Source organism: Moesziomyces antarcticus, assembly GCF_000747765.1.
Source record: "Moesziomyces antarcticus DNA, scaffold: scaffold_v10002, strain JCM 10317, whole genome shotgun sequence".
Lineage (NCBI taxonomy): Eukaryota > Fungi > Basidiomycota > Ustilaginomycetes > Ustilaginales > Ustilaginaceae > Moesziomyces > Moesziomyces antarcticus.
Genome location: NW_014639008.1, coordinates 711,227 through 737,798, shown reverse-complemented (window position 1 = coordinate 737,798; position 26,572 = coordinate 711,227). Strand labels below are relative to the sequence as shown.

The following is a 26,572-nucleotide window of genomic DNA, read 5'->3' as shown; positions in this document are numbered from 1 at the left end:
GTCTAAAAAGAGAAAAAAGTGGGACCACTTTGCGTCGCAGCTGATTGCGCTGTGCCGAGCCGAAGCGAGGCCGACCGCAGCGTGGGGGGGCCAGAGAGGTAGCATCGGGAAAGCCGATCAACACAGCTGGGCGTGGGGCCGTTGGTGTGCCTCAGCTAGGCGGGGCTCGCTTCGCCCTTTTTTTTTCTCGCCAATTCTATATTTGCCGCCATTTTGCGATCCAACAAAATGTGGCTGATCCGCTCGCGAGGAACGAGGCAGCTGGCTGGTAGACTGGGTCGCGTCAATCAATCCACGGATCTGATCACCTCGCTTAGGCGTTGCGGGTGGCTGCTAAGAGAGACCCTGTCGGAAGCGAGCTCAAGTCGGTTGGATTTGCGACTCGCTTCGTGCTGTGCCGTCTGTTCCGCTTCGAGACCGCGCCGAACGCCATGTCGCCTTGTCGTTGTCTCTTGCTTGCACCCCGGCGCACGCCGTCCAACGCGCCCTCTTCCGACGGGCTTTCAAATTGTGAGTGCGCAAATGAGACGGCATTCGACTGCACCCGAAGGGATCTGGAAGAGGTAGAGAGACCCCAAGGCTCGGTAAGGCTACCGAATCGGCTCCGTGTTGGGGGCCCTCTTTCGAGCGCCACTCCATAGCAGCCTAGTGTGGCGATAGAAGCGACTGTGGGGCTCTGTTTGTCTCGGCACCTTCTGACGCGGTGAAGCAGATGTTCTGTGCCTCTAATCGTCCAAGCGTGTCGAATTCTTGGAGACCTCTTGGTCGGTTTTTGCGGCGTCTGCTGTCGACGACAACGCCTTCGCTTACTCGGATGATGCGGCACTGTCTGCAAGCACTTGGCTGCACTATTGTGCCTCGCAGCACGCCGAGCTCCGCTTGGCTCGCCTCTGCAGCTTTTCGACGGTGCTGCTTAGACCTGTGAGAATGACGCCACCAAGGATGACACAAAGATACGGTCAATCCTGCTCATGCATCTCTGTTGCACACTGTCTCCTAACCCGCTGGGCTCGCACGCTCTGCCTGACAAGTTGTGGTGTCGCTTCGTCAATGATGACACCGCTTCCAGCGATCCTCGGTTGTTCCGCGGCTCTTTATGGCTGTCCACGCTCCCGATGAGCATGCGCCTTCGGATGGATCACTCCGATGCGGCGAAAACGAGGAACAATGTTGATTGAAAGGTTCAGTTCGGGAGACGGCGTAGAGAACAATAGAAGCACGAGACCAATCTGCATCAATGCAAAAGATGGCATGCGCGGAGCTGGTGGGAGCCTCGCATCCCAAGAATGTGCCCACCAAGCACAGTCCGGCAAGAGAAATTCCAAATAAATAAATTACAAATTGAACAAAATGCGGGTGGGGTTCGAGTGCCACATGTCGGTCGACCCGGAATCCGACCAGCTGCCTCTGGCTTCCACCGCTTCGCACGTGAAGACTAGCAGCTGGACAAGCGCATGGCTCCGCCACGAGTCGCTATTTTTACATTCAACCAACCATTCTGAGGTCGCCCCTTGAACATGCCTGTTCAGATTGCTTTTGATGAGCCGCCGGCGTCGGTATACAGAAGTGGGTACACCGACAATACTGCCCATACGCAACAGAGAATTTCTGCCTGATGCAAAAGCAGACCAGCAGGTCAGGTCTGTGTTCTACAGCAGCTTGAGGATGGAAGTGCGTATCGAGCAGGGCCGGAGGAGCGCGAGGCGTCCGGATCCGAAATGCCCACCCAGGTGCAGGGACCAGATTCGCCTTACCCTGGCTCTAGCTGCAGAGTCGCTTGTGATTTCTTTTTTGCCGAACTCTTCGCTGCAATCACACGGCTTTTCTGCCTCCATCTCGCAACACACCACCGTCCCCGGCTGCCGCGCTTCACGAGCTGCACAGGCGTGGACCGATGCACGTCGCAGCGTGCCATGCTGCTGCTGCTGCTGTTCGGCCTGCCCCACCTGCTACTGGTCTCTCGGACAATCCTGCCTCCGCCGTTGTTGTCATTGCTCGTGAGTGTCTCGAGTGGTAAGCGCTAGCTGCATCTGCGTTCCCATCCGCGTTTTCACCCCCCACTCTGAGCAGACAGTGCCGCCGACCCCCTTGCCACATGCCAGAGCCACTATGAGTGCGTGCTGCGTCGCGTTCGACTCGCCTTACCTCGGCAGCCTCGGTCGGCGTGCGTCCCCAAGGATTCCTGCAGGCCCCTTGCGAATTCGGCCTGCCAAATGGCTGGTCCCCAAGCCAAGCCAATGCGTGAAAGAGCGCGTGCTCCCTTGTGCTTCTAGGGCGAATGCCGGATGTCGAGTTGAGCCGCCCACCCGGCCAAAACTGTGAGTATGGGATCCACGGCAATTCGCCCCAACGCCGAAAAATCGAATGTCGCACACCTTTCGGCCTTTCCGAGCACGGTCTCTGCGATGTCGCCTACCACTGGAAGCCCGCCCGCAGCCTTGCCCGCAACGTGACCGACGTAGCCTCTGCTCTCCTGGCAAACCAGGGCTCTTACGCCGTTGAAAATTCGGCATCAAACTCGAGGCTTGCAGTCTTCGTCGATCAAACCAAAGCGAGCGTGGACGGACTCTTGGCTGGGGAGGTCCGGGCAAAGGTGAGGTTCGGCTCGGTCTGAGGGACACGAGATCTTTCAATCAGTCATTCATTCATTGATTTTATTGTATTTTATTTTATGTTGATTTATTTTATTCTATTTTATTTTATTTTTTCTTTTCTTGAAAAGCCGACCCGGTGCAAAGGCGCAGAGATTTTCCGGACTACAGTACGTTGGGGGGCCGACTGCTTGACGGGGGCATCCGTTTGCGAGCGGAATTTCGGTGCTTGAATTGCACGCGGCTACAGCCTACGTGGCCTTGTGCAGCGTTCGACAGCTGCGTCGTGCTGAGCCAGGTCTCTCTCTCTCTCTGGCTCGCTTGGACGCTCTCATACGGTATCGCTTGGTCCGCCATCCCATGTCGCCTGTGCCATCCTCGGCTGCTTGGTCGCGCATCATCTTGGGCGTGCGTGGCGCCCAGGATTACAGGCGGCCAGGCGCTCGACCGTCGAGGATCCAATCTGCTCTCATTCGATTGATCGCTCTCCGCCCGCGCTGGGGTGCCGCTCAGCCTCGTCATGCTGGCCAATCATTGACATATTTCTGGTCCCTGGGGTCTTCGAATGATTCGCCTTCCTGCACTTGCCCAGGCCCTCCGCCACTGCTGTCTGCTTGTCACATGTCTCTCCGGCCTTGCAGCAGAGACTAGGCTAATCCTCTGCTCTCGCCGGTGTTCCTGCCTCCGCCCTGCCTCGTGCATCGACTCTACGTCCTCCTCCGCAGCCTTTTGTTTCCGCACAGATAGGACAGAGGAGTCGCCGCCTTGTATATATCCACACTACTCCGCCCACTTCCGCCAACGCCACCCGAATCATCCTCCCTTCCTAAGACCTCCCTCCTACCTGATATCCGCTCCCTCCATCTCAGCATCACGCGCACGCATTGCCTTTCCGAGCAGCACCATCTTCGCTACTAGCGTCCGTTCGCTACATCTCAGCCGTCTCTTCGACACACTCACCACACATCGCCCACCTTTCTGCGACTGAGCGTTCACTCAGCGCTGCATACCTGCAGTCGAGACACTGCAGCTGAAAGACGGGTATTTTCCCCCGCCAACCGACAGCAGCATGATCTCGCCATACGACCCTAGCCATCCTGCTCGCCCCGTGCTTGCGAGGAAACGAACGTCGGACAAGGGTCTGCCTGCACACTCACCAGCAGAAGCGCATTCCCCCTCCGACAGCCAAGATGGCAAGTCCCGCACAAGAGCACGCATCAACATGGCGTGTATCCACTGCCGCCACAGGTACGTTCAATCTCGACACTCACGCCGTCCTACGTCGTCGCCAAGCCAGTATACTGACCATCCATGCCCTCTCTCGCCTTGCCTTCTCCAGGAAAATCAAGTGCGACGGAGCGCAGCCATCGTGCGCAACCTGCGTTCGACTGCGCCGAGAGTGCGAGTACGAGCCGGTGACCGAGTTTGAGAACCTCATGTCGCGAGAGCGCAAGCGCCGCAACAAGGAGAAGAAGGCGGCGCGAATGGCCTCGCTCGGCATCTTTGCTGGCCAGTCGCCTCTGTCGATGCTCCACGCTGGCGCATCGCTCGGCCTCCCCCCTGCGCCCGTGGCACACTATGGGGATCCATCGCAGGCCAACTTGGCACCGCTCTTCCTCTCGATGCCCGACCCTCGCATGGAGGGCCAGATGATCGCTTCTCAGTTCGGACCACGCCGACGTCGCGGCATCTCGGACACTCAAGCCACCACCATGCAGCATCGAATGGGCCCCCTCGCCTCCCCGGTACCAGACTCCTCATCGTTCCAACACGCCTCCGTCTCCCAGCCGCCAACGCCAGCGCAGGCCTACCGCTACTATCAAGCGCTGGCGCTTCCCCAGGCACAGCATGCCATGATGCAGGGCATTCCCGCCGAATTCATCTCGGGTCCCCTCTCGGCCCCCATCATGCCTCCGGCTGCCGCAGGTCACTTCTTCGTTCAGCAACCCATGACGCCTAGTCATGCCGCCCCGCAACACGGAACGGTTGCATCGCCTCACGTCGTCGATCTCATGGGCCTCAACTCGGACGGCTCGGCGCCCCACGTTCCTTCAGGACGCGCGAGCGCTACCGAAGCCGACTTCGATCTCGGCCTCGTCGATCTGACCGGCATGCCGACCATGGTTCCCACATCGGCACATGTCCGACCTGTGGATCTGCCGGCTCCCCACGGCCACTTTGACTTTGCCAGCGTCCCATTCCCCACGCAGGACACGTTCGCATCGGAGCTGCCGTTCACGGCCCTGCGAAGGCGATCGTCGATCCACCTGCCCGTCGGCACCGCCGATGCGTTTAGGAGGCCGTCGATTGCCGAGGTGGCTACGGCGGCGCTCATGCAGAAGGTAGCAGGCAAGCGTGCCGAAAAGGTCAACACGGACATTAAGCAGCTTGCCAGCGAGCTCATGTCTCCCGATGCCACGGGCATCGTAGCGTGGAATGCACACGTGCAGTCGCAGATGCCCGCATCCATGGCGACCTGGAGCGGATTCCACACCGGCGAGATCGGGCAGTCGGAAGGTTCCGACTACGTGCCCTTGGCCGGTCCAGCCAGCCGTTCCAACTCGGACGGCCTGCTTTCCCTCGGACCGCTCTCGCCTCCCACCCGCTTGGTTGGCTCGGGTCTGGTCAAGGCTGAGGGATTGGGCGAGGAGCTCAGCGCCGCTTCCAGCTGCAGTGTCAGCTCGAGCACCGGCGACTCCTCCGTCCCAGCAGAGGTGCCCTTGCTCGAGCACTCGTACTTTGCCGCTCCTCAGGGCAAGCTCTCGCGCGAGATTTCGCCTTTGGCCCTGTCTCCCTCTGGAAGCAGCCAGCCTAGCTCGCTGCTGAGCCAGGACGCATGGAACGTCCCGCTGCTGTCGCCTGTCTCGGAGCTCAACACGACGTTCAACAACTTTAGCGTCTTTGCCGCCAACGCTTCCGGCCAGCACATGCCTACGTCCAACAACAAGCAGGAGCACGACAACAGCTCGCTCTCGATGGCGTTCATGCACAACGCCAACGCTTCCATGAACAACTCCAACTTTTAGTCGCCAGCGCTTTTGCAAAGGCCGTTTCTTCTTTCATATACCTCGGTTTCCATTCATCGCATATATAGGTCATGGGCATCTCTTCTCGCCGCCATTCCATTAATCTTCCTCTCCCGTTCCCCGTGCCGCTCTGCGACCATTGCATATCCCCCCCCCTCCTTTGCCATCACGGACGTCCGGTTTTTCATTCTGCTCACGGTTCAACTGTATTTGTATTCCCACTTCACGGTCTTACGGCAGCTCAATTCAGCATCCGATGTATAGACCCTCGCAGCGTGTGTGTTCGTGGCGCTCATTGAAGGGAATGGACATGTAGAATGCAGAAAGCCGAGCGGTGTGTTTCTGACAGAGAGAATGCATGGAGGCTCTTTTGTGACACAGGCTGATCCAGAATGCTCCAGAGCCACGAACAGAGTGCTTGTGTTCTGTATCACCCTCTGGAGTGGTCACATTTCAAGTCTTCGATCGTGCGTATCAGCGACGCTTCGCGCGCATTCGATCCACCTCCCATCTACGAACTTTAATCTTGCGGTGAGGTCTAACTCTCGTTCAAGCTCGAGGAGGCTTGTGAACGCACTTTATTCTGCAGGTGAAGTTAAGCTCGACGGTCAGGATGTAAAGTTGGATTCATCTGCTACGGCTGCGATCCAAGTCTCGAGGAGAGTTGTGAGCATTGGCTGCCATCCAGTGTCTCGTCTTGCGACCTTTGCCGGGTCGAAATCGATCGTTCGTGCGGATAGCTGGTGCGTCCGAGTATCCGCATAGGCCGTGGACTCGGAAGCGACTCTCCTGCCATGCAGCGCGAGCTTACCCATACCCAGGCTGCCGTACGTTGGGCCCGGTGCGGCGGGTTTGGCTACGGCGCGTGTGGCCGTGGTCTGGATGCCATGTCGAAGCCGAAGAGCTGCGGCCCACACGCGCAGGTTCTCCGTCCGTCGGAACGTCCATCCCGGTCGACTCGACTGAGTTGCCTTCCCTATCTCCCCGACTCCACCGTTCTCGCTTTCTGTGATATCATTGGCTCGCGCGGACCGAGTCTGGAAGGTGGGCGCTTCTCCTTGCTGAGCTTGTCGGAGACGCTGCGCTTCCTTGTGCAAGAGTGCGGCTTCTTCGGCTTCGAGATCATGCATCTCTCGCGAGGAAATGTAGCCCCACGGCTTGGCAGACCTTCGGACTACCTCGTTGAACGCCTGACACAGGAGGAAGCCATCGCTGACAAGTGCGAGGAGCGCGTCGAGGTCGCCAGATGTATCGCGGAGACGTTGAAGGCGAGCAGCGGGGACAACTTCACACGATGCGCAGTGGTCCATCAGAAAGTGCCAGACTCGCTCGCCAGTGCCGAGCCCAGATGCTGTCCATGCACCGCGTGCGTCGGCGGCGATCGAGCTTGCTTCGGCCGCATGGGGATTTGCAGCGGTCTGAGCCGCAGCTGAGTGGGATTCATGTTCTTGCCCTTGTGAAACTGCGCTGCTCTGCTTCTCGTGACCAGACACAGATGCCGACAAGACAGCATTGGCCGTTTTGAGATAGCGTTCAATGGCTTGCTTCTCCTGCACCAGATCCGTCAGCTTGAGATCTTGGCGATACAGGTATCCGACGGGTGTCGTGGTGGCCTCTGTCAAATCATCGCTTGCGTCGGTCGCGCTCAACGACACGTCTTGCTCATGCGATCCGCCGTCCGCTTCTAGCGCTTCGACGCGATGGGTCTCCTCCATCTCCTTGAGTGCCGCGAGCATCTCGAGCGCTGCTTTGCGCAGTGTGCTCAGGTCATCGTCTTCGGCCGCTCTCTCTGTTGACAGCCGCCTTGCCAGAGGCATCGTGATGAACGGTACCGCCAGCGCACTCGACTGCGCTGGTGGCTCTTCCAGCGATACATCGGCATGCAGGATCTCGCTGGTGCGTGCGGGGACTGCCGTGCCCACCTGGCCCGGCCGCGACACACCGCTGAAGCTACTCTGGCGCTTGTAGCGGTCCTTTCCGCTCGGCTCCATGGGAGAGGTGGTGGGGATCTTGGACTGCTGTGGCAGAGCGAACAAGTAACTCCGTACCGACCGAATCGCTTTCGTCGTCGCATCGACCAGCCTGAGCACATCGGCAGTATCGTTCGTGCCTTGCCGCTGGTCCTCGCTGTCCGCCAAGAGGCTTCGAAGAGTCTCGGCATCGGGATCCGCCTGGATCCAGTCTGCAAGCTGCCAGACGTCGCTCAATCTCTGAAGATCAGCGACGAGCAGCGCCCGTAACGCGTTGGTATCGGCCTCTAGTGGTCTTGCTACGTCCAGGAAGCGCGGGCGCACATACGCCGCCGCCTTGGGACTTGGAGGCAGATCCGGAAGCTCGAATTCATCTTCTTCCTTTATCTGTCCTGGCAGGCCTCGGAGTGAAGTGGTAGGGCTTGGCGACGAGGTGACAGGGTCGCTTCCTAGCATCGCCTCGCCTGCGGGGCCGATGGCGAGCTGCATTGCGCCCTTGGTAGCGGGTCGACTGCGGTTGGCGATGCCCTGTTTCGTGTACAAATGCTGGAGGTAGCCGATGCTGCCGAGCGCAAGGATCGAGTCGCGCTTCGCCGCGCTGCGTGAGAACGGCTGTTGGTTGAACTTGGCCGCGACGCTCGCCGAGGGGTAGAAGAGAACGGAGCGTTTGGCACGCAGCGTCTTGCCATCGGGCGCGAGCACGTCGCGGTCCTCGTCCGGATCTTCGGCAGGAAACGCCAGCGCGGGAACGGCGACGGATTGCAGCGCAGGTCTCGCCGATGTGGCAGACGTTGACTGTGTGGGAATCTTGGTTGGCCCCCGGGGGAGCTCGGGTGGGCAGTTCTCCTTGTCCGCCTCCATCTTATCGTCGCTGCTCTGCTCACGCTCGAATCAGAGACGAAGATATACGAGAGATCAACCACCGCTCGATTGCGGAACAGTGACCGTGAGATGATTCTTGCCGATCGATGGATGTGGGTGGGTGGCAAGACCAGAGGAAATGGCGAGCAGGCGATGAAGGGTGGATCCCCATCTTTAGGGGTCCGAGCGCCTTTGACGTGTGCATTGCCTGAGCAGCGGCCCTCCTGCATGGCTCGCATGCATCGGTGCCCTACGAAGCCCACCTGCAGCTCGGCGCTAAGTTACGCGAACGGCATCAGTCAGCTCTACAAGCCGAGCCCGCTCACCCCCGTCCCCTCTGTAAGACCAGCATGCGTGCTGCTCTGCCTCTGTTCGATGGATCACTGATGTTAGACCCAGTTGTTGCTCAGATGCAAAGACACATAGGCCTTGGATGAGTGATTTGAAGCAGGCATGCTGAGCTGCGTGAGGGGTTCCTTGCAGAAAAAGCCACGCCCAAATTTCCACGCTTTGTTGGTCACAGACCAACACTTCAGGGATCTGAGACACCGTGCAGCCACATGCACGCTGCACGCACGCAACCCCGCGCGCGCCAGACCTGAACCACCCCCACCAACAGCCTCAAACCCGCCAGACCGACACCTCGTTGCTTCGAACCGCAATCACAATTGCTTGCCCGGAGACTTCTAGAAATACAAAGACACCCGAAAGCGTCATGTCACACGGGGGGAAGATGGATGGCCGCCTCGCTCGCTGCCGCTGGCATCGTGAGGTACGCCGGCGGGTCTGCAGGAGGCACGCTCTCCACCACAAAGCTCGCCAGCCCCCACGCACCCGATCCCAGCTTGTCTCCACCCAAGATCGGGCGGCGGTCGCCTCGCTCGCGTCCGGGATCGTTGATGAAGGCTGGGCGCTGAGCGATCTTGACCATCGAAGCATGGCTGGGCTGTGTGAGGACGCTAAAGTGCGGCAGATGGGTGTTGGGCTCGTAGACGCCGATCGGCGGGCCACGGCGACGCTTGGTTTCGGCATCGCTCTGCGCGATGGCCTTGCGCTTCTCGTTCTCCTCCTCTGCATCGGTGCCTGAAGTCGCCACGATGAGCTCACGCTCCCACGGAGGCAGATCGTTGAACGCCTCGGGGTCGTCCTCAGGCTCTGCGTCGCCATCGGCCACCTCGTCCGTAGCCTCTTCAGAGCCGGCGACTCCGTCCAGCCCAACATAGCGGTTGAAGCGCGGGAACGCCGACATGCGGTCGCGGCGCGTTTCGCCGAGCTCCGTGTTCATGCCGCGCACGCTCCTGGCCATCTCGAGCATCCAGTTCTCCTCGGTGATATCGACGCGCTGCAGCGCCACCTTGCGCGACTGCCAGTTGCCCGCCCTGACCCAGGGCGTCTGCCCCGCATCGCCGAACTGCGTCACCACGGGCTCGCCCTGCGGGTCGATTGTCGTGTAGCTGAACGTGTCTGCCTTCTTTTTGGGGCGTTCGCGCTCGCGCTCGGCTTCACGTCGCTTCTCCTGCTCTTCGGTCGACATTCCACCCACAGTCTTGCCTTCTTTGACGCCGGACGCACGCGCCTCGGCCTCGTAGTAGTCGTCGATCACCGCTTTACCCCCGCTGAGGAAGCGCGCGCCGTGCAGCTTGTACACGTTGCGCGCGGGCACCATCGTGACGTTGCGCGTCTTGAGCTGGCCGCTCAGACGACCATCCTCGATGAGCTTGTCCTTCTCTGCTTGCAGCAGCTCGATCTTGAACACCTGCGGATTGCGACGGAAGAAGTAGAGCGAATCTCGATAGCCTGCCGAGCGGGCAGCATCGATCGACAGCATGTACACCTTCTCTGGATCAGGCCGGAGGTCAGACGTAAAGTGGTGGGCTTTGTACTGTCGTCCGCCCTGCAGTCGACCCTTGTCGTCGATCTTCTTGTCGCCATCCGGGTCCGAGGGAAGGATGACTTCCTCGCCATCTGCCTCCAGACGGTACGTCTTGCCTTTGATGGTGACCGTCTTGTGGCCGTCCTCGTCGACGCCCTCCTCATCGTCATTGCCGTCTGCGTCTGCGTCTGCGTCATCGCCATCGGCATCTGCATCAGCATCGGCGTCGGCATCCGCATCCGCATCGCCGTCTGCATCGTCGTCTACGCCTTCTTCTCCATTGATGCCGTCTGCATACTCGTCATCCGCCACGTTTTCCTGCTCCGTCTGTTCGTCGGGTCGCTCGGATGGAACGGCACCGTCATCATCCTCAGCTGCAGCGTTCCGCGAACGCGCCGAGCCTTTCCTGCGAACGACAGAGATTCTGGGCGCCTTCCTCGGGCTACGCTTGGAGCGTGATGCGGATGGACTTTGCGGTACGGGTGTGGCGGAATTCTTGGCTCTAGCGCGGGTGGAACGGCTGCGCTGTGTGGTTGCAGCCTCGGCGTCGGGTTGGTGGGCATCCGCCTCGTCGCCGTCCCCGGAGTCGCCACCCTCCTGCTGCGGCGAGCCCATCACCACATCCTCATCATGCTGCTCCTGTTTGGTCGGCTGTCGACGAGAACGGCGCGCTGGTGTTGCCCGTGTTGGTGTGGATGCGGATGCCTCAAAGGCTTCCTCGTGCGACCGTGTGCGAGATAGCCGCGAGCTTCGCGACCGTGACAGCGCGGGCGTCGACGATGATTCTGCTGTCTTCATCTCTTCGTCGGCTAGGCCATCTTGGGATGGATCGTCCTGATGCGCGGAAGGAGCCGGGGCTGCGGCTGCGGCTGCGGCGGTCGATGCCTCGGATTCGGCCGGAGCTGCATCCGTCGGATCAGCCTGTTTGCGTACTCGCAGAGTGATGCCCTTCGTTCTCGCCATGCTGAGCGAGCGGTCGTGACCTGCGAAGCTTCTCTGATGAGAGCTGGCAAAGAGGAGAGTGTGGTGCGGAAGATTGATGAGGTCTTTGACACGTCCAGCGCATAAAGTTTGGCTGAAAGTGCCAATCGCGAAGTCACAGTATGCAGAAGGACGCGTGAGAGGAAGGCGCTTGCACACTGCACTCCTACCCGATTTTCGAGAATCCGACGCGTCGAGGCGGAGCCGAGAGGTGAGGCGGATTTCCACCCTCCACCAAGCTCAGTCACCGAGCCTGGGAGATGAGTGTGATTCTTCGCCGTCTGCCGTGTGGCTCAACAACGGCCTGCGCAGATGGGTAAGCTCGGGCCAGCCGAAGGGTCCAACCGCACTCGGCCCTGTCGCCTCGTGTCGCTTTTTGGCAGGCATCCATCCGATGCAGAGAGGAGCTCGGACCGCCTCTCTGGCGTGGCTTCGGCTCTTCCGACCCTGAACGGCGATCCTGCGTGCATGCTCTGCTTTGCGCGCGGGCGAAAAGTCCAGAGTTCCCACCGAATGAGATTGGCACGGAAGAGCCGATGCAACCTCTGCATCAGCCAGACCAGATCAAAGAGGCGAAGCGCTCCTTCGACGAAATGACCCTGGAGGCCCACCTTGAGCTTCGTGCGGCTGGTGCGTGTGAAGTGCAGCTCCACGCTCCTGCATTCACTCGCTGATCCCACTGTGACAAGTGCGGGCCGAGCAAGCCCGCTTAGACACCGTCTCTGGCAATCCACTCGTGCTGTTTCAGCATCTCGGAGCTTGACAAAGTAGGATTAGCCACACACGCCGTGCCGTCAGCGGCACTGACGCGCAACCAGCACGGTCCGCGACTGCGATCATCACAGTGTCGTTACCGGAATGGCACTCTCTGCTGCCGCGTTCCTTTCTTCCCCTCTCTCAGCTCCCCCATCAAGTCGATCACAGCAACGAGGATGAACACGACGGCAAACGACATGGGCAGTACCGCCGCAGGTGCAGTTGGCTGGGACCAGTACCCTTCCGCGCCTGCTGAAGTTGCCTTCAACACCGACAATCCGATACAGCCAGACATCGTCGCTATGGACGAGGACAACGAGGCGCGCTCGGACCAAGTAGCGCTCGTCGATAAGGACGGTTTCGAAGTCTGGTGCTCCAGGGCTAAGGTGCTCGAGCAATCTGGTCAGCTCTTCGAGATGATCTTGGGAGGCCGCATTCATCTTCCCGTGTCCTCCAGCGAGGCCTTCTTGCTCGCCAGGGGTATCGACGCGCGCATTTCGGGTTGGGACTGCTACTCTCTCGAGCAGCTTATGCAAGCCGTCAACCTCTTCTCCCACTACGAACTCCGCCAGTGGGAGCGCAGCGGCTTGGAGACCGCCATCATCGACCGTCTCGAGCGACCGGACGAAGAAGCAGGCCCATCCCCCAAGCTCCGCGACCGACGTTTCGCCGACAGGCTGGTGTACACTGCACAGCAGGGCAGCATGTATCGACTTTGGAGCTTTATCGACAAGCAGGGACTCTGTAGTGCAGTTCATTATGATCCGGGAGACGACAGGCCCAGGAAGCGCCGAAAAGTCTCGACTGAGTGGGTTTATCAGTGCATTGAGTGTTCATGATCAATTCCATCGAGTCCACCACTGACACGTGGCTCCACCTGCATGCGTGTGCCTGCCTCGCAAGGCCTTGGTGTGATGGCTATGTCGGTGGCTGCCTTGTCTTTCGCGTAGCTGTTGCAATCAGTCTCAAAATCAAGGCGGACGACAGACGGACGTTGCGGGACAGGAGCACTTGACCAACGGACTGGATTGATGCGGATGCTGAATGCGAGCTACAAGAAAAGGGACAGATGGGGGTATCGGATACAATGTTCAGGCGGACGAGTTGAGGGCCGCCGATGTGCGTCTCCACCAACCGAGCGCCGCTACACTGCCTGCGAGGGCGACGCCGAGCAGTGCGGCGCCGCTGACAAAGTTGATGACGCCTGGGTCAGGGCCGTCGATCTTGGGCTTGCGCGTTTGCTTTCTCCTTCTCTCCTTCCTCCTCCGTGCGTGTCTCTGCCTTGCCTGAGCTGCTTCGTCACCCATCCACGCATTGAACAGACCCGATAATGCGCTCGACGACGAAGCCTGGCCGTACCTCCGCGATCGCCTCGTTGCCGAACGCGCCTCGCTGTCGCTCTCGAAGGTCAGACCGCCGCTCTCGCTGTTGCCCGCCCAGCTGCCCATCTCCTCGGCGTGTCGGAGGCCCTGCTCCTCGTTCGCCCTTCGCTCCTCGGCCTGCAGCGCCAGCACCACCGCTTCCGACCACTCGCCTGCGCTGATCTGTGTCGCAACGTCGTTGTCCAGCATGCAGGCCTCGCGGAAAAAGTAGAATGGCCCAGGCTGGCTAGCCGCGGTGTGATCAGACTGCACAACAAAGTCGGAAAAGGGCGGCTGCCCCGCGGACGCCTGCGCTGCTGCATGGTCAGGCGACGCCATGCGGCTCGATTCAGCCACGGTGGGCGAGTTGGGCGCCCTCGTACTCTTGGCGGGCGAAGCGGCGCCTCCTTCTGCGCCTGCAAAGGTGAGCGAGGCGATGCTCGGTGTCCGACTCGACGTCGCGGAAGTGGCGTTGGGACTGAGTCTCCGTCTGAGATTGCCGGCCGGATGCTGGACGCCCTGGCCGCCACTGACGAACGGACTCGTTAGCTGTCCATACGGGAACGCCAGCGGAGACCGATTCGAGGCGAGAGAGGGCAGATGCAACCGCGCGTACGATACGTACAGGCGCGCAAGCGCTTTCGGCCCGCCCAGCGAGGCCACGAGTCGCTGCCGGTGCGACATGTACGAATGCGAATGCAGTCGTTCGCGCAACGAGCTCGCCACCACTTTGCCCGTGTCGGGCAGATTCATGGCCGAGCGAGCGAGGAAGGGCTCCAGCACCTCGGCGAGTCGGACGTCGACGATGCTCTGATCTTGATGCCCGACGCCCTGTCCCGTCGAGGGCAAAAGTGGGAGTGAGTCTTGCACCAGGCGCTCGGTCGCCAGGCTCACGTCGGCGGCTCTCCACGCGCGAGCAAAGTACTCGAATGCGGCTGTGATGCCCGAGGAGGAGGACGGGCCCCTCCTCAGCTGGCCCGCGAGGCCCGAAGACCTGTGCAGGCTGTCGCTGTTGGCGTGCTGCAAGCCGATGAGGGAGAGAGTGGTGGGATCCATATTGTATCTCGCCACCACCTCGAGCTCCTTCCATGCTTCGAGCGTCTCGTCGTCTTGCTCGCGCTCTGTGTCGTCGTGGCTGGATTCGAGCGCAGCTGCACGTGCGCGCTCGATGCCGGCCGTGGTCGCTGCGAGGCTGGCGACGCGACTGGCGACTCGGCTGCCCAACACAGTGGCACTTTCGTCGCTGGCGATGGTGTTGATGCTGAGGGTGCTGGTGTTGGGACCGAGATCCTCGTCGCTGTCGATGCTGGTGCGGGAATGGTCTTGATCGTGGAGGCTCGAGCCCGATTGTGAAGAAGAGGTTGCGTGGCCGCGACGGATGGCGGCTAGCACCCGATCACCATCTTCAAATGCGCTGAGGGCCTCCTCGAGGGCCTGGTTGAGCTGGATCTGAGCTGCGCTGCGCTGTTGACGTTCTTGCTCGTGGCGTCGGCGCTTGAGGATGCTGTCGGAGACGAAGGCCTCGGTGATGGGAACATCGCGGCTGAGATCCGATGCCAGCAGTCGGTGGAGACGAGGTGGAATGGCTTCCATGTGCACCGGCGCGGGTCCGACGACGAGCAGAGGCCAGATGCCCGCATCGATCTTGTCGAGATGCAAGGTGACAAGACGGACTTCGGGCGGGCCAGCGTGTGGCGCAACCGATTGAGAGCCAAACGAGTTGCGTGCGGCGGCCGAAGCAGACAGAGGCGCTGAAGCCAAGTCAGAGCTAGACTGCGACCTGCGGACGCCGGCGTGCTCGGGCCGGTCTACCGACGGTACGGCTCGACTGGCGTAGCTGCGTTGATCACCTGGGTCCGAGAGGACGACGCTCTGATTGAGGCTAGCATCTGCCGAGTCGGAAGAGCCGAAATCGCTCGATCCGCTGGACCACTCGGTCGCAGGGCCTGCGGAATGGGCTGGGAGAGAGACGGGTGTGGAGCTGGATAAGACCTCGTAGCTGGAGCCCGATTGCAGCGAGACTATGGATGCAGACAGGCTCGAGTTGGATGGAGGAGGCGAATCGACGTGAACGTGCGAGCCCGATGCTTGCGAGCCGGTGGAGTTAGAGACGGAAGGCACGGTGCTCGGGATCTGACGGTGCTGTGCATGCGCCGTGCGCGTGTAGGGTGCGTCGGCGGAACCGGACGCAGAGTTGCTCGGCGGAGCGGGGGATGCTCGGGCAAAGGAGCGGCTCCTGCGTTTGCGCGCGCGGTCGCGGTCGGCGATCCTCCAGGTGGACGTGTCTGTGTTGACGCGGCCATACAGCCTTGCCTGAATGATGGGCGGGTGATTGGGGATCGAAGCAGAGACGTGGTCGGAGGCGATGCGGATGTCGATGTCGCTTGCCGAGATGGATTGCGGCACGAGGAACAGCACGGTAGCCTGATCGTGCGACTGGTGGAAGGTCCAGCCATACAAAGGACCGTGAGCGGAAGGGCTGCGCATATCGGCGAAGAGAACTGCGCCCCGAGGTTGTGGGGCCTAGCGAGCGAGGTGGTCTGCTACATTGACTGCGACCGCAGCCAGCACGTGGATGCGCAAGTGTGTTCAAGATGTCGATGGACGGCAGTCCGAGGTTTGGAATGACGGTGACTGGTGGTGATAGTAGGGAAGGCGCTGGTGGTAGGAGCGCGATACGACGTCGGCCTTGCCGCCGCTGCGGGCCTTTGTTGGGGTTGCTTGGACCCTGGCTGCGTGTTGGTCTGGCGCTGGCGATAGACGTGTGCGCTCGGGCAAGGCTCAGCATGCGCGGGAGTGTGTGACTTTGCGAGGTGAGCCTAACTCAGGTGGCGGCTGCGCCTTGCGCGCCGGCCTGCCAAAATGGCCATAGCCGACCGCGCCGAGTCGAGTGCGGCAGCAAGGCTAAGAGGGGGAAATCGATGGGCCCCTGCAGGCAAAGTGGAGGCTAAGACAAGTCACAAGTCACAAAAAGCCCGCCCCGCCCGAGCTCACCGATTTTGGTTGGGTGGAAGTTGTGCTAGAAGAGAGGCCTAACATTTTCCAGCCGCGCCAAGGACCATTCGCCGGTCGTTCCCTCTTCTTGCCTTGGGACCATGGCCTGCAACCGCGTGCAGGTGTCGTCGCGCGTTGGGCTGGTCAAATGCATGGGCTTGCAGCCTCGCTTGGTGCCTACTGCGCGCCCTCAGGACCTCATCACGGGTCAGGTGCGTGTCTTTTGCTGTTGACTGTTTGGCTCAACTTCGTTTGGCGAGGGCGTTGGTATGCAGCACTGCATCGCTTCTGCACCTCTGCACCTCTGCGCCTCTGCCCACTTCTGGAAAGGAAGAGTGTGCTGCCTCGCGCGTGCATGGCGGAGCCATCGCTAGTTAGTCCACGACCGAGACAGGAGTCTAGCCATGTCCGCCAACTGTGATCTTCGCTCTGGATTGGCTCGACGCTTCTGGAAGAGAATGATTTTTCGAGCCGTGCCTGGGCGCTGTGTGTGTGCCTGAGCCTAAGGCTGCGACCGAAAATCGACGATTCGGGAAGGCCCGCCAAATGAGCCTGAATAATGACGGGCTGGCTGGCTGTCTGGGTTAGAACGAGTGTGCCATGACAGTCGCCAAGCGCTCTCATGTGTTGTGTCTGCCTCTCGGGGGGTCGCAGGCCAGAGGCGCTGCCCGCCGGTCAATCTGGCAGCAAGAGCAGTCGACGGCCGCTGCATGCGACCGCCAAGCAGGAGTGCAGCAGAGTGCACTCACGGCGAGTCGGACTGCAGAGTCCGTGCAGCTCAGGACGGACTCATTTCTGATTCACCGCACGCGCCCGGCCTTGGAGCCTCGCTGCGCTTTAGGCTTTTTTGGTTTTGGCACACTCGGCCAGCCCGGGTCCGCCGTGTTGGAGTTCGCAAGTCAATCTCAGCCAGTGAGCCAGTCAACCAGTCAGCCGATTCTGGACCCGTTGCGGATTTTTCGCAAGCAGAGCGACGCTTCGCCCGCTTCCGTTGGTTGGGCATTGGCAGAGTGCGTTGCCGCGCTGGAAGCGTGCGTGCGTGGCCGACTGCATTTTGTTGGTGCGGCTCAGAGTCCACTCACTGGGCCTCCAAAAAGACGGATCGGCGCGCCCGAGCCTCAACGGCCGAGCGGGCTGCTGCTGCTAACGTACTGCTGCTGCTGCGACTGCTGCTTCTGATGCCGCGACCCTAGCCCCACTCGTCTTTGACCATCCGTCCACCTTCGGCCTCATCCCTTCGGACCCCAACCCCACCAGATACCCTTTCCTCCTCCATCGTCTCCTGGAGTCTCTTTGCTCCGTCGCCACTTGAGAGCCGCTGCTGCCGCCGTCCCAGCCGCTCTGGGCCACGCCAGTCCACTCTCCCCGAACTCCCTCTACATCCAGCACCACTGTCGCGATTAAGCTTTGACTTGCTCCTGGGCCAAAGGCAGCAATCCGCATTCCTCAACTCTCAGTGCACATTTGCAAAGCAGCGACCGCGCCAAGAGTCTTTGCGTTCACCTCCATCTGGTTGTCGCGGCGTGTTGCGAATCCATCTGCTTACTCTGTCTGAGCATGGCCAGCGCTCCCGCGAGACCGCCTCGCTTCGGTATCGACAACGCCATGGATTCAACAGGCATGTATGCAAATGACGCCAACTCCACCGCCTCCCACGGCTCTTCCAGCCGCTTCGCTCCCGCCGTGGGCACGCGCTCCACTCCCGCCCCCGCGCCTACCGCCTTGGCAGACGTGTTAGCCCGCGCCGACGGAGACCACGTCGCGGCTCTCGACCAAGTCTTGGCTGAGCGCAACCAATTCTGCCTCGACAATGCCAAACTCTCGTCCGAAAATGTGCGCATCTGGAATCTCATGGGCCGCATCCGCAAGGAGAACGAAAGCCTCAAGGCAAGGTGTGTCGAGCTCGAACGCGCTTATGCCGCCGCACCTGCTACCAGGGGCTCGCCGCTAGGCTCCACCAACAGCGCCACGCCCGGATCCCCAGCTGGCGGTCGCAGAAGGATGCCCTACGGCCAAGAAATCGAAAGGTCCAGCAGTCCGCTCAGCTCTCCACGCCACATGCGACAAAACTCTCGATCCGAGCTCGACCAGCGTCTCGCCTCGGCTGGCCAAACCACCAACTTGGCCAACTCCCGAGCTCCTACTGACAACGGCAACGGCGTCTCCGGCGCACCTTCCGCCTCTGCGCCCGAGCCGGCCAGCGTGTTGTCCGACACCATTGGCTCCACCCACGCCTACGACAGCCCTGTCACCAGCGTAGACCAAGGCCCATCGCGTAGCACTCAACCCGTCGACACGGGCCTCGATCGCAGCGTCCATGCCAACGCGGATCATCAGGCTTCCATCATACAGCAGCGCGCCGCTGCCCAGGCACAGGCGCAGTCCATGTCGCTCAATCGATCGGCTCAAGGCCCAGACACGCTCGCCGACTCGCTCGCCAGCCACGAGAGCGCCGACTTTGAAGCCGTGGATCGCAGCTCTGCCTCCGGCACCGACGAAAGTCCTCACTTGCACCAGTCGGCCACGCATCCTCCGTCGTCCGCCTACGATCGTCATCGAACGCCGATTCAGCAGCCTTATGCCGCACCCTCGGGCATTCCCGCATCGCCGTATCATCCTTCGGTAGACAGAGCCGTCGAGCAGGAGCGTTCGCTCCTCGCCTCGGGTCCCAATCGCAACCGAGCCGAGATCACTCCGACCATGATCCCCTCCTCGGCCAGCTCGCGTTCGCTGGTCTCCAAGGTAGTCTCCGAGGACCGCCTCTCACGCGGCACAGGCTCTCGCAGGTCCAAGGACGACGTCAAGAAGCATCGCGTGCTTGCTCCCCGCCTCGACTCGTCGCTGTTGCGCGTCGCCAGCGTCAAGATCCAGGGCACCAACTACCGCTCCCCGGATCGAGGCAAGGAAGCCATCTCCTTCCTCATCACCGTCGACATTCTGCATCCTCCGGCCTCCTGGGGCCTCAACAGCATGGCCTCGGGCGAGCCCAGTCCACCTACCTCGTGGACCATCGAGAAGAGCTACAGCGACATCATCGGCCTCGATGCCAAGCTTCGCAGCAAGGTCGGAAAGAAGGCCTCGCAGCGCCTCGCTCCCTTGCCCGACAAGGCCCTCTTCAAGGACCACGCGCCTGCCAAGGTCGACCAGCGCAAAGCCCTGCTCGAGATCTACCTGCAGAGTCTCATGGTGCTGGAGCTCCCCGACAAGGACGAGGTGTGCACGTTCCTCTGCACCGACGTCGTGCCGAATCGTATGCGCGATCCGCTCTCGACCAGCAAGGAGGGCTTCCTCACCAAGAAGGGCCAGAACCTCGGCAGGTGGGTCACGCGCTTCTACGTGCTCCGCAACTCGTTCCTCAGCTACTACGAGACGCGAGGCGGTGCCCAGATCGGCAGCATCAACATCCGAGATGCTCAGATCGGTCGCCAGTAGAAGAGCACGGCGAGCAGCGAGCAGGACGAGAATGCCTACCGACACGCCTTTTTGATCCTCGAGAAGCGCGAGGGCATGCCCGACGAGCCGGCACACATCGCCCGCCACGTCCTCTGCGCCGAAAGCGACGAGGAGCGCGACGACTGGGTCGACGTGCTTGTGCGTGCCATCGCCGAGCTCGACGGCGTGTCGTTGGACGACATGCCCGCATCGCCCACGCAAGCGATGAGCCAGATGTCCCTGTCGCAGCAGGCCACGACGCCAGGGCGCGAGGCTTTGGGGTCCAACGCCAGGTTCCCGGACTCGGCCTTCAGCCCGTCGGCTGACAAGGCTGGCAGGCAGTTTGGAGGCGACGCAGGCCAGGATGGCAGCCGCAATGTAGCGGCGCGCATGAACAGCGTCGACTCGACCGCTACGGGCAAGCCGGTCGGCTCGACGCCTGGCTCGTCGCTGCCACAGTCGGCATCGTACCGCAGCTTCAACGAGCCGCGCTCGCCCGTGAGCTCGAGAGGCGCTGACCTGTACGATGCCCCTGGCTCGCCCGGTCCGCGCAACGAGCCGCTCAACCGCGGCAAGACGTCGATCAGCGGGCCGCTCAACGGCGCGCCCATCCCAGCCGGCTACAAGTTTGGCGCCAAAGACGACATGGGACCGGACAGCAAGAAGGACGACAAGAAGCGCTTCTGGCAGGGCTTCCGCGCCTTTGGCGGCAGCGACAAGCACAACCGCGAGCCCCGACCCGTGTTTGGCGTGCCGCTCGCCGAGTCGATTGCGATCTCGAGCATCCACGAGGGCCTGGCCCTGCCCTCGGTGGTGTACCGCTGCATCGAGTACCTCGAGAAGCGCAACGCCTTTATGGAGGAGGGCATCTATCGGCTCTCGGGCTCGTCGGCGGTGATCAAGAACCTCAAGGACCGCTTCAACATGGAGGGCGATGTGGACCTGCTGACCGAGAACCAGTACTACGATCCGCATGCCATCGCCGGCTTGCTCAAGACCTTCCTGCGCGAGCTGCCGACGAGCGTGCTGACGCGCGAGCTGCATATGGACTTTATGCGTATCAACGAGCTGCAGGACCGCGTCGAGCGCGTCAACGAGCTCGGCAGGCTGGTGTCGCAGCTGCCGCTGGCCAACTACTCGTTGCTCCGGACGCTCTGCAGCCACCTGATCAAGATCATCGAGCACTCGGACGTCAACAAGATGACGATGCGCAACGTCGGCATCGTGTTTAGCCCGACGCTGGCGATCGGAGCGGGCATCTTTGCGCTCTTCTTGACCGAGTTCGACAGCGTCTTTGAGACGGATGCCAACGGCGAGCCGGCTCCGAGGAGGATCGGCGAGGAGCAAGTGGAGGGGCAGCAGCAGGACGCGGAGCAGCATGCAGGACAGGTGCACGACGAGACGAGCGCGAGGAGCAAGAGGAATAGCGTTCAGTACCGCGAGAGCCAGGCGGACAAGCTGCTCGGCTTGGAGGGGAGGAGCCTCAGCCACCAGGCTGTGGACGAGGACATGGAGGGAATCGGCGAGGAAGCGTGGGCGGAACAGCGCCGTGCATCGGAGCCAGCGGAGAACGGACAGATGCAGTACGAACAGGCGCCGCAGACCTACGGCCACCACCACGGCGGCGAGATGCATGGCCAGCACAACGCTCCGTCGGCCATCATGAGCTAAGCTCGCATCGCTGGCAGATGCTTGCTCCCAACTTTCTTTCTTCATCCACATTCGTGTCTGTTTTGCAATGATACCAGGCTTTGTCCTTTCTCAACGAACCTCTTGCTCAAGCTTGACTTGACTTTAAGCTCCAAGTCAATGTGATTGTGCCAGTGAAAGGTCCAGTTCAAGTCGCTGCTTCTCGGCGGGTGTACGGTTGCCCGGCTCCGCGTCTTGACGGTGTCGACGCAATCACGAGACTGCGGGTCTACAAATTCGCTTCTCAATGTGTCGGCGAATCAGCGAGTCCACGAGTCCGCGAACCTGCAGATCTGCGTGCGAACTTTCGAGGCCGCGGACGTCACTCCTCCTTGTGTCGCCGGATCGTGTCGTTGAATCAGTAAGTCCGCAAGCTTGCGGATGACGCTTCCCAATGTGGTCGGCAAGTCTGCGAGTCCGCAACCCTGCGACGAATCATGCGAGTCTGAAGTTCTGTGAGTCTGCGAGTCTGTGAGTCGGCAAGTCGGCAAGTCGGCAAGCCTGCAAGTCTCACAGTCGGCAGGATCGGCGCGTGAGCGGGCCTGAAAGTTCGCGCGCAAGTCTTCGAAGCTTACGACTCCTTGTGACGGCAAAGAGTGTGGGTCTGCATCTCGTCTTTTTGCAGATCCGCATCTCAAACCAGGCAAGACGGGACGCCGCACGCCTTCTTAGGCGCAACAGAAGGGATCGATTGACAAGATGGATTGCAAGACCCCCAGCAGCGATTCGACCTAGTATTGGCGGACTTCGGCCGGCCGTTCTTCTTGGACAAGTCCTCCAAGTCTTCTAAGGAAGAATGGTAGCGACGATCTTGCGCTTGTGGGCGAGTCGCCTGAATTCGCAAAGATAGAAGCCTTGCCAAGTGCCCAATGCTACATTCCCATTGGAAATTGGTACAGTGATACTAGGTCCGATCAGGCTGGCTTTGGTGTGAGAGACCGAATCGTCGGGGCCCTCATCGGTGTGCTTCCAGGGCAGCGATTCCGGAACAACGTTGTCCAATGCCTGCGTGGAATGAAAAGCTCAGACGGGTCAGGGACTACTGGCAATCTGAAATGAATGGGAAGGGGGAGGGAAGGGGGGGGGGGGGGGGTGAACGCACCATGTCCATGTCGGTCCTGACGTCTCGATCGAAGTTCTCGTTGAGGCTGAGTGCAGCAGAGGTGTGCTGAATGAACAGCGTGAGCATACCGATCTTGACACCCTTGAGGCCTTCCTCGATATGAGGCATGATCTCGTTGGTCACCAGATGGCAGCCCTTGCTTCGCGAGCTGAGCGTAAACTGCTTTTGCCAAGGCATGGTGGGTTTGTGAGTCACAGCAGCGGCGTGGTCGCAGCTGCAAGTCAAATGTCGTCGTCGGTAGAGAAGCTCGAAAACTCCGGGAATTGGCAGAACCCAGTACAGAAGCGCAAGCAGTAGTACGAGGCAGGTGACGTAGGTCGGATCGAGATACTGTCCGGCGCGATGCTGTGCTTTGAGCTTGCGGCGTGCTTCGCGTTTGTCGATCGGGGAGTGAGGCGACTGCGAGTACAACGTATCCGTCGATGGCGTAGACATGGAGGTTGCAAGGAAAGATGAGCTTTCGAATCCTTCCACCGCTGATGGCGCATGGTCCACCTTATTTTCAGCTCAACTCGCAGATCTGACGCGTGGCGTGACGTCATTATTCTCTCTCACAAACAGAGATGGCATTTTGAAAAAACGGTACCGTTGCAGCTTCTCTCACATCACGGCTCGTCCTTTTGCTTGCGATATCACTGCATACCGACATAGTCCATAAAGATAGTCTTGTGGGGTGGTTAGGGGTCCTAGAGACCGATCCACGAACTGCGGCCGCCAGGATTGTGCAGTCGAGTCATGTTGATCTTGGCCCTGGTCGAGATCTGCATCGGGCTGGGTTGTAAGGCGTCGGGCCCGTTGGGCAGGCTCAGGCTCGGGATTCTGGGCGTGTTGGGCGCGTTTGCAAAGTGCTGGTCTGCGGCAGTGCTCGTGCTTCCGATTGACGAGCTTGCGTCCAGTGATACTGGCCTCTGCTTTGCCGCATCCACGGCAGTCGGGATGGGCAAAAATGCCTCGGCGCTCCATTCGTACCAAACGCGGTCGCTGGCCGTCATGCGCCACATGTGCACGTCCAGTTCGGCATTGGCGGGCAGATAGAGCGGCTCCCTAAAGGGAAAGAAGATCGGGAACCAACTCAGCATGTCCTTCGAACCCCTGACTGGGTCTGGATGGATGCTGAGCACGACATTGTCGTAGAGATGCGCTTCAAAGTAGCCCGCCAAGCCGTGGCACGTGCCCGCCTGCGGGATGTGAAATGTATGCTTGGCCGACCGGATGTTGTGTCCGTTCGAAGCTGGCAGCCCTTGCTCGTCGTACACCAGCGGAGTAACCGCAGAGGGTCGGTGTTCAAACGTCCACGACTCCTGCACCTGCTCCGAGTTCAACCTGCCGCCGCGTGCTGCCAACAAGGCTACGTTCTGGAACAGCACCACGTACGGCGTCTCTGCCGCCTTTTGTACGGCCGACGTCAGCGCCGCATTGGACCCGTTGAGCACCTCGGTGTGCAGCTTGGCCGACGAGAGCGGCGACAAGAACGCCGTGTACGAGGACGGGATCGAAATGCCATTGGGCTTGAGGAAGCGCATCGCACCATCGAGACACTCTGGCGAGAGCTCGTTGTCGCCGAAGCTGCCGAGCAACTCGCTGACCACGATATCGGGCCGATCTGCCATGCTCGGCGGCACAGGGTGGCGACGCATGTCGCCATACTGGACGCGCACCTGGTCGCCCCACTCGAGCGCCTGACGCTCCTGCAACGTGACGAGCGCATTCGGATTCTTCTCGAGCGCCACGAGCTTGACCGATCTGCCCGCTCGGTCCGCTGCATTCAAGCACCGATCCACGAGCGGACCCCTGCCCGCGCCGCACACCCAGATGAGCGTGCTCGCCGAGGCAGGTCGGTCGAGCAGCGCCTTGTACACGGCCTCTTCGTACAACGCGTACTTGACGGGATCGCGCTCAAACACCTCGTATGTCGTGCCCTCGAGGTTGTCCATGAGCGGCTGGAGCGGTGCCTGAAGCCAGTCGGTGTAGCCACGCGCAAACGAGTCGACGGCTCCATCTGGCGGTGCCGCCTTCTCGAGATGTCGCAGATACTGCAGGTACGCCAGTGGCCCGCCGCGCGAGTGCGTCGGCGGCGGACTCTGCACGCCACTCAGCACGACGGTGGGATTCTTCTTGAACATGGTTCGGAAGAAAGACTGCGACGCCTTGGACAGCACTGGGAAGCCTTTCGCATTGGCCAGGTACGAGACGCTTGGCACCCACAGCATGCTGACTGGCTCGGCCATCCAGCGGGCCAGAATGCTCGGACCCGGCAGCGGGCTGCCGAGATCGAGCGCGATCTGGAGGCGCGTGTTGTACGCGCACAGCTGGCGGATCTGCTCCCACGTTTCCCAGGCCCAGTCGTCCTCGGCTCGGAGGAGCGCGGCGGACGAGGTGGCGCTGGCGTGCGACGCCTGAGAGCTCGCCGAGGCGTTACTGCCCGCCGTGGTGGATGCGGTGAGGCCGAAGCCGTTCTTGCCGTTCTGACGCTGGAGGATCTTGTTGAGCTGGTAGGGCGACGATACGGGCAACTGGATGGTGAGCGTCATCCACGATCCAGCCGGTGCGGTCTCGGCGCTACCGCTGGCTAGGCATGAGTTGATTGCGCGCGCATAGTCCGCGAGGAAAGGTTTGCGGGCCGGGTCGGATGAGGGCGGTGGGATGACGACGTTCGAGATGCCGAGGTAGGAGGCGTACGCGAGCTCCTGTCGCAGCGCCAGCTCGCAATCGAGACGCACACCTTCGTCGGGCGAGTCGAGCTCGATCCATTGGCTAGCGAGCGCGATGACGCCCTCGGTCTCTTCGAGCTTGGTGAGGTTCACTTCGGACCGCTTGAAGGCGGGTGCCTTGCGCCATTCCTCTGCCTCGCGCGCGATGCTGCCAAACGGCGATTGACCGGCGCTGCTGACGGCGGGAGAGGGGGACTGCCGGACACCGCCGGGCGTGAAGCTGTTGAGTCCCTGCCGGCTGCTGCTGCGGGCGAGCATGGCGCCGCCGGAGGACATCTGCACTGCGGTCAGAGGCGAGGGTGTAGCGGAGGAGCCGGACGCGGATGGAAGGTCTGCTGGATTAGCTAGGCAGAGTCGCTCCCAGCGATCCTTCCAACGCTCGTTGGCGAGTTCCAAGACAATGGCGTCGTAGCCCTGGGAGCGCGAGAGCGTCAGCGTCTTCTGTGCTGGGCTGAGGCCATTGAGGGCAGCCGAGGTGGTAGGATCAAGGTCGACGGTGAGACCAAGCGCGGCTGGCGCCGGACCTGTAGCGGTGTTGAGCGCATTTGCATGTGATGCTTCTGGCAGCGTGGGAAGTGCCTGGACGTTCTGCTGAATGTGGGAGCGTCGGTTCGGATTGCCCGACAGAGGCGCCGAGCCGCCCTGGACCGAGTTGACTTGGTCGACTGCCGAGGTGGGAACGTGCAGAGCGACCGAGAGCGGAGGACGCGCTCCGTCCGCCTGGCCATTGGACTGCAGCGTGGCCTCGACGGCGGCCATGCTGGAAGAGGGCATCTTGGCTTGCTACGCTGATCAAGGACGGTAGCGTCTTTGCGGGACCGCCGAAAGAGTGACTGTGCTGTGGCGGCGCGATTGGCTTGCTAGCCGATCCGTCAGCTTGTATGATTTCGTCAAGACGCGCCGCTGCGATGCTTGCGCTCGCGGATCAGGACCAGGATCGTGTGTGTGATGAGGAAAGGATGCAGCTCTTCATACTTGCTGGCGGTGAGGAAAACACTGATCAGCATCCGCGCCCAATTTCGAGAATGCCCGGCTAGCTGGCTCGCAAAAAAAGTCAGGGAAATTGAAGCCGAAGCCGTTCTGCTGCTGCGGTCCACTGCGGTCCACACAGAGACCAACACCGCCGGACGAACCACATGACACGCTTACGAGCCGAATTCGAGAGGTGTTTGTTTCTGCTTGCTTCCCGTGCCGCGTTATGAAG

At 61.1% G+C, this 26,572-nt stretch overlaps 9 protein-coding genes across 9 annotated transcripts; 4 read left to right on the top strand and 5 right to left on the bottom strand.

Moving 5' to 3' along the window:
* Window positions 1-1,894: 1,894 nt before the first annotated feature.
* Window positions 1,895-5,617, top strand: PAN0_002d1162 (uncharacterized protein; the record flags this gene model as incomplete). Its single annotated transcript, XM_014803329.1, has 8 exons — window positions 1,895-1,997; window positions 2,075-2,164; window positions 2,274-2,598; window positions 2,723-2,761; window positions 2,861-3,199; window positions 3,339-3,514; window positions 3,608-3,839; window positions 3,931-5,617. 8 exons carry the CDS (start codon window positions 1,895-1,897, stop codon window positions 5,615-5,617), a joined length of 2,991 nt encoding a protein of 996 aa, XP_014658815.1.
* Window positions 5,618-6,225: 608 nt separating this feature from the next.
* On the bottom strand, window positions 6,226-8,448 carry PAN0_002c1161 (uncharacterized protein; the record flags this gene model as incomplete). Its single annotated transcript, XM_014803328.1, has 1 exon — window positions 6,226-8,448. One exon carries the CDS (start codon window positions 8,446-8,448, stop codon window positions 6,226-6,228), a length of 2,223 nt encoding a protein of 740 aa, XP_014658814.1.
* Window positions 8,449-9,166: 718 nt separating this feature from the next.
* Window positions 9,167-11,284, bottom strand: PAN0_002c1160 (nuclear protein localization; the record flags this gene model as incomplete). The annotated part of the gene is made up of 1 exon (XM_014803327.1): window positions 9,167-11,284. One exon carries the CDS (start codon window positions 11,282-11,284, stop codon window positions 9,167-9,169), a length of 2,118 nt encoding a protein of 705 aa, XP_014658813.1.
* Window positions 11,285-11,614: 330 nt separating this feature from the next.
* Window positions 11,615-12,897, top strand: PAN0_002d1159 (uncharacterized protein; the record flags this gene model as incomplete). Its single annotated transcript, XM_014803326.1, has 3 exons — window positions 11,615-11,618; window positions 11,804-11,932; window positions 12,074-12,897. 3 exons carry the CDS (start codon window positions 11,615-11,617, stop codon window positions 12,895-12,897), a joined length of 957 nt encoding a protein of 318 aa, XP_014658812.1.
* Window positions 12,898-13,149: 252 nt separating this feature from the next.
* On the bottom strand, window positions 13,150-15,906 carry PAN0_002c1158 (uncharacterized protein; the record flags this gene model as incomplete). The annotated part of the gene is made up of 1 exon (XM_014803325.1): window positions 13,150-15,906. The coding sequence occupies one exon, from the start codon at window positions 15,904-15,906 to the stop codon at window positions 13,150-13,152; it is 2,757 nt and encodes a 918-aa protein (XP_014658811.1).
* Window positions 15,907-17,970: 2,064 nt separating this feature from the next.
* Window positions 17,971-19,845, top strand: PAN0_002d1157 (uncharacterized protein; the record flags this gene model as incomplete). Its single annotated transcript, XM_014803324.1, has 1 exon — window positions 17,971-19,845. The coding sequence occupies one exon, from the start codon at window positions 17,971-17,973 to the stop codon at window positions 19,843-19,845; it is 1,875 nt and encodes a 624-aa protein (XP_014658810.1).
* A 75-nt stretch (window positions 19,846-19,920) lies between these two features.
* PAN0_002d1156 (uncharacterized protein) lies at window positions 19,921-21,516 on the top strand (the record flags this gene model as incomplete). Its single annotated transcript, XM_014803323.1, has 1 exon — window positions 19,921-21,516. The coding sequence occupies one exon, from the start codon at window positions 19,921-19,923 to the stop codon at window positions 21,514-21,516; it is 1,596 nt and encodes a 531-aa protein (XP_014658809.1).
* Window positions 21,517-22,320: 804 nt separating this feature from the next.
* PAN0_002c1155 (ralA-binding protein 1) lies at window positions 22,321-23,092 on the bottom strand (the record flags this gene model as incomplete). The annotated part of the gene is made up of 2 exons (XM_014803322.1): window positions 22,321-22,539; window positions 22,637-23,092. The coding sequence occupies 2 exons, from the start codon at window positions 23,090-23,092 to the stop codon at window positions 22,321-22,323; spliced, it is 675 nt and encodes a 224-aa protein (XP_014658808.1).
* A 251-nt stretch (window positions 23,093-23,343) lies between these two features.
* On the bottom strand, window positions 23,344-26,142 carry PAN0_002c1154 (PRMT5-domain-containing protein; the record flags this gene model as incomplete). Its single annotated transcript, XM_014803321.1, has 1 exon — window positions 23,344-26,142. The coding sequence occupies one exon, from the start codon at window positions 26,140-26,142 to the stop codon at window positions 23,344-23,346; it is 2,799 nt and encodes a 932-aa protein (XP_014658807.1).
* Between the last annotated feature and the right edge of the window lie 430 nt (window positions 26,143-26,572).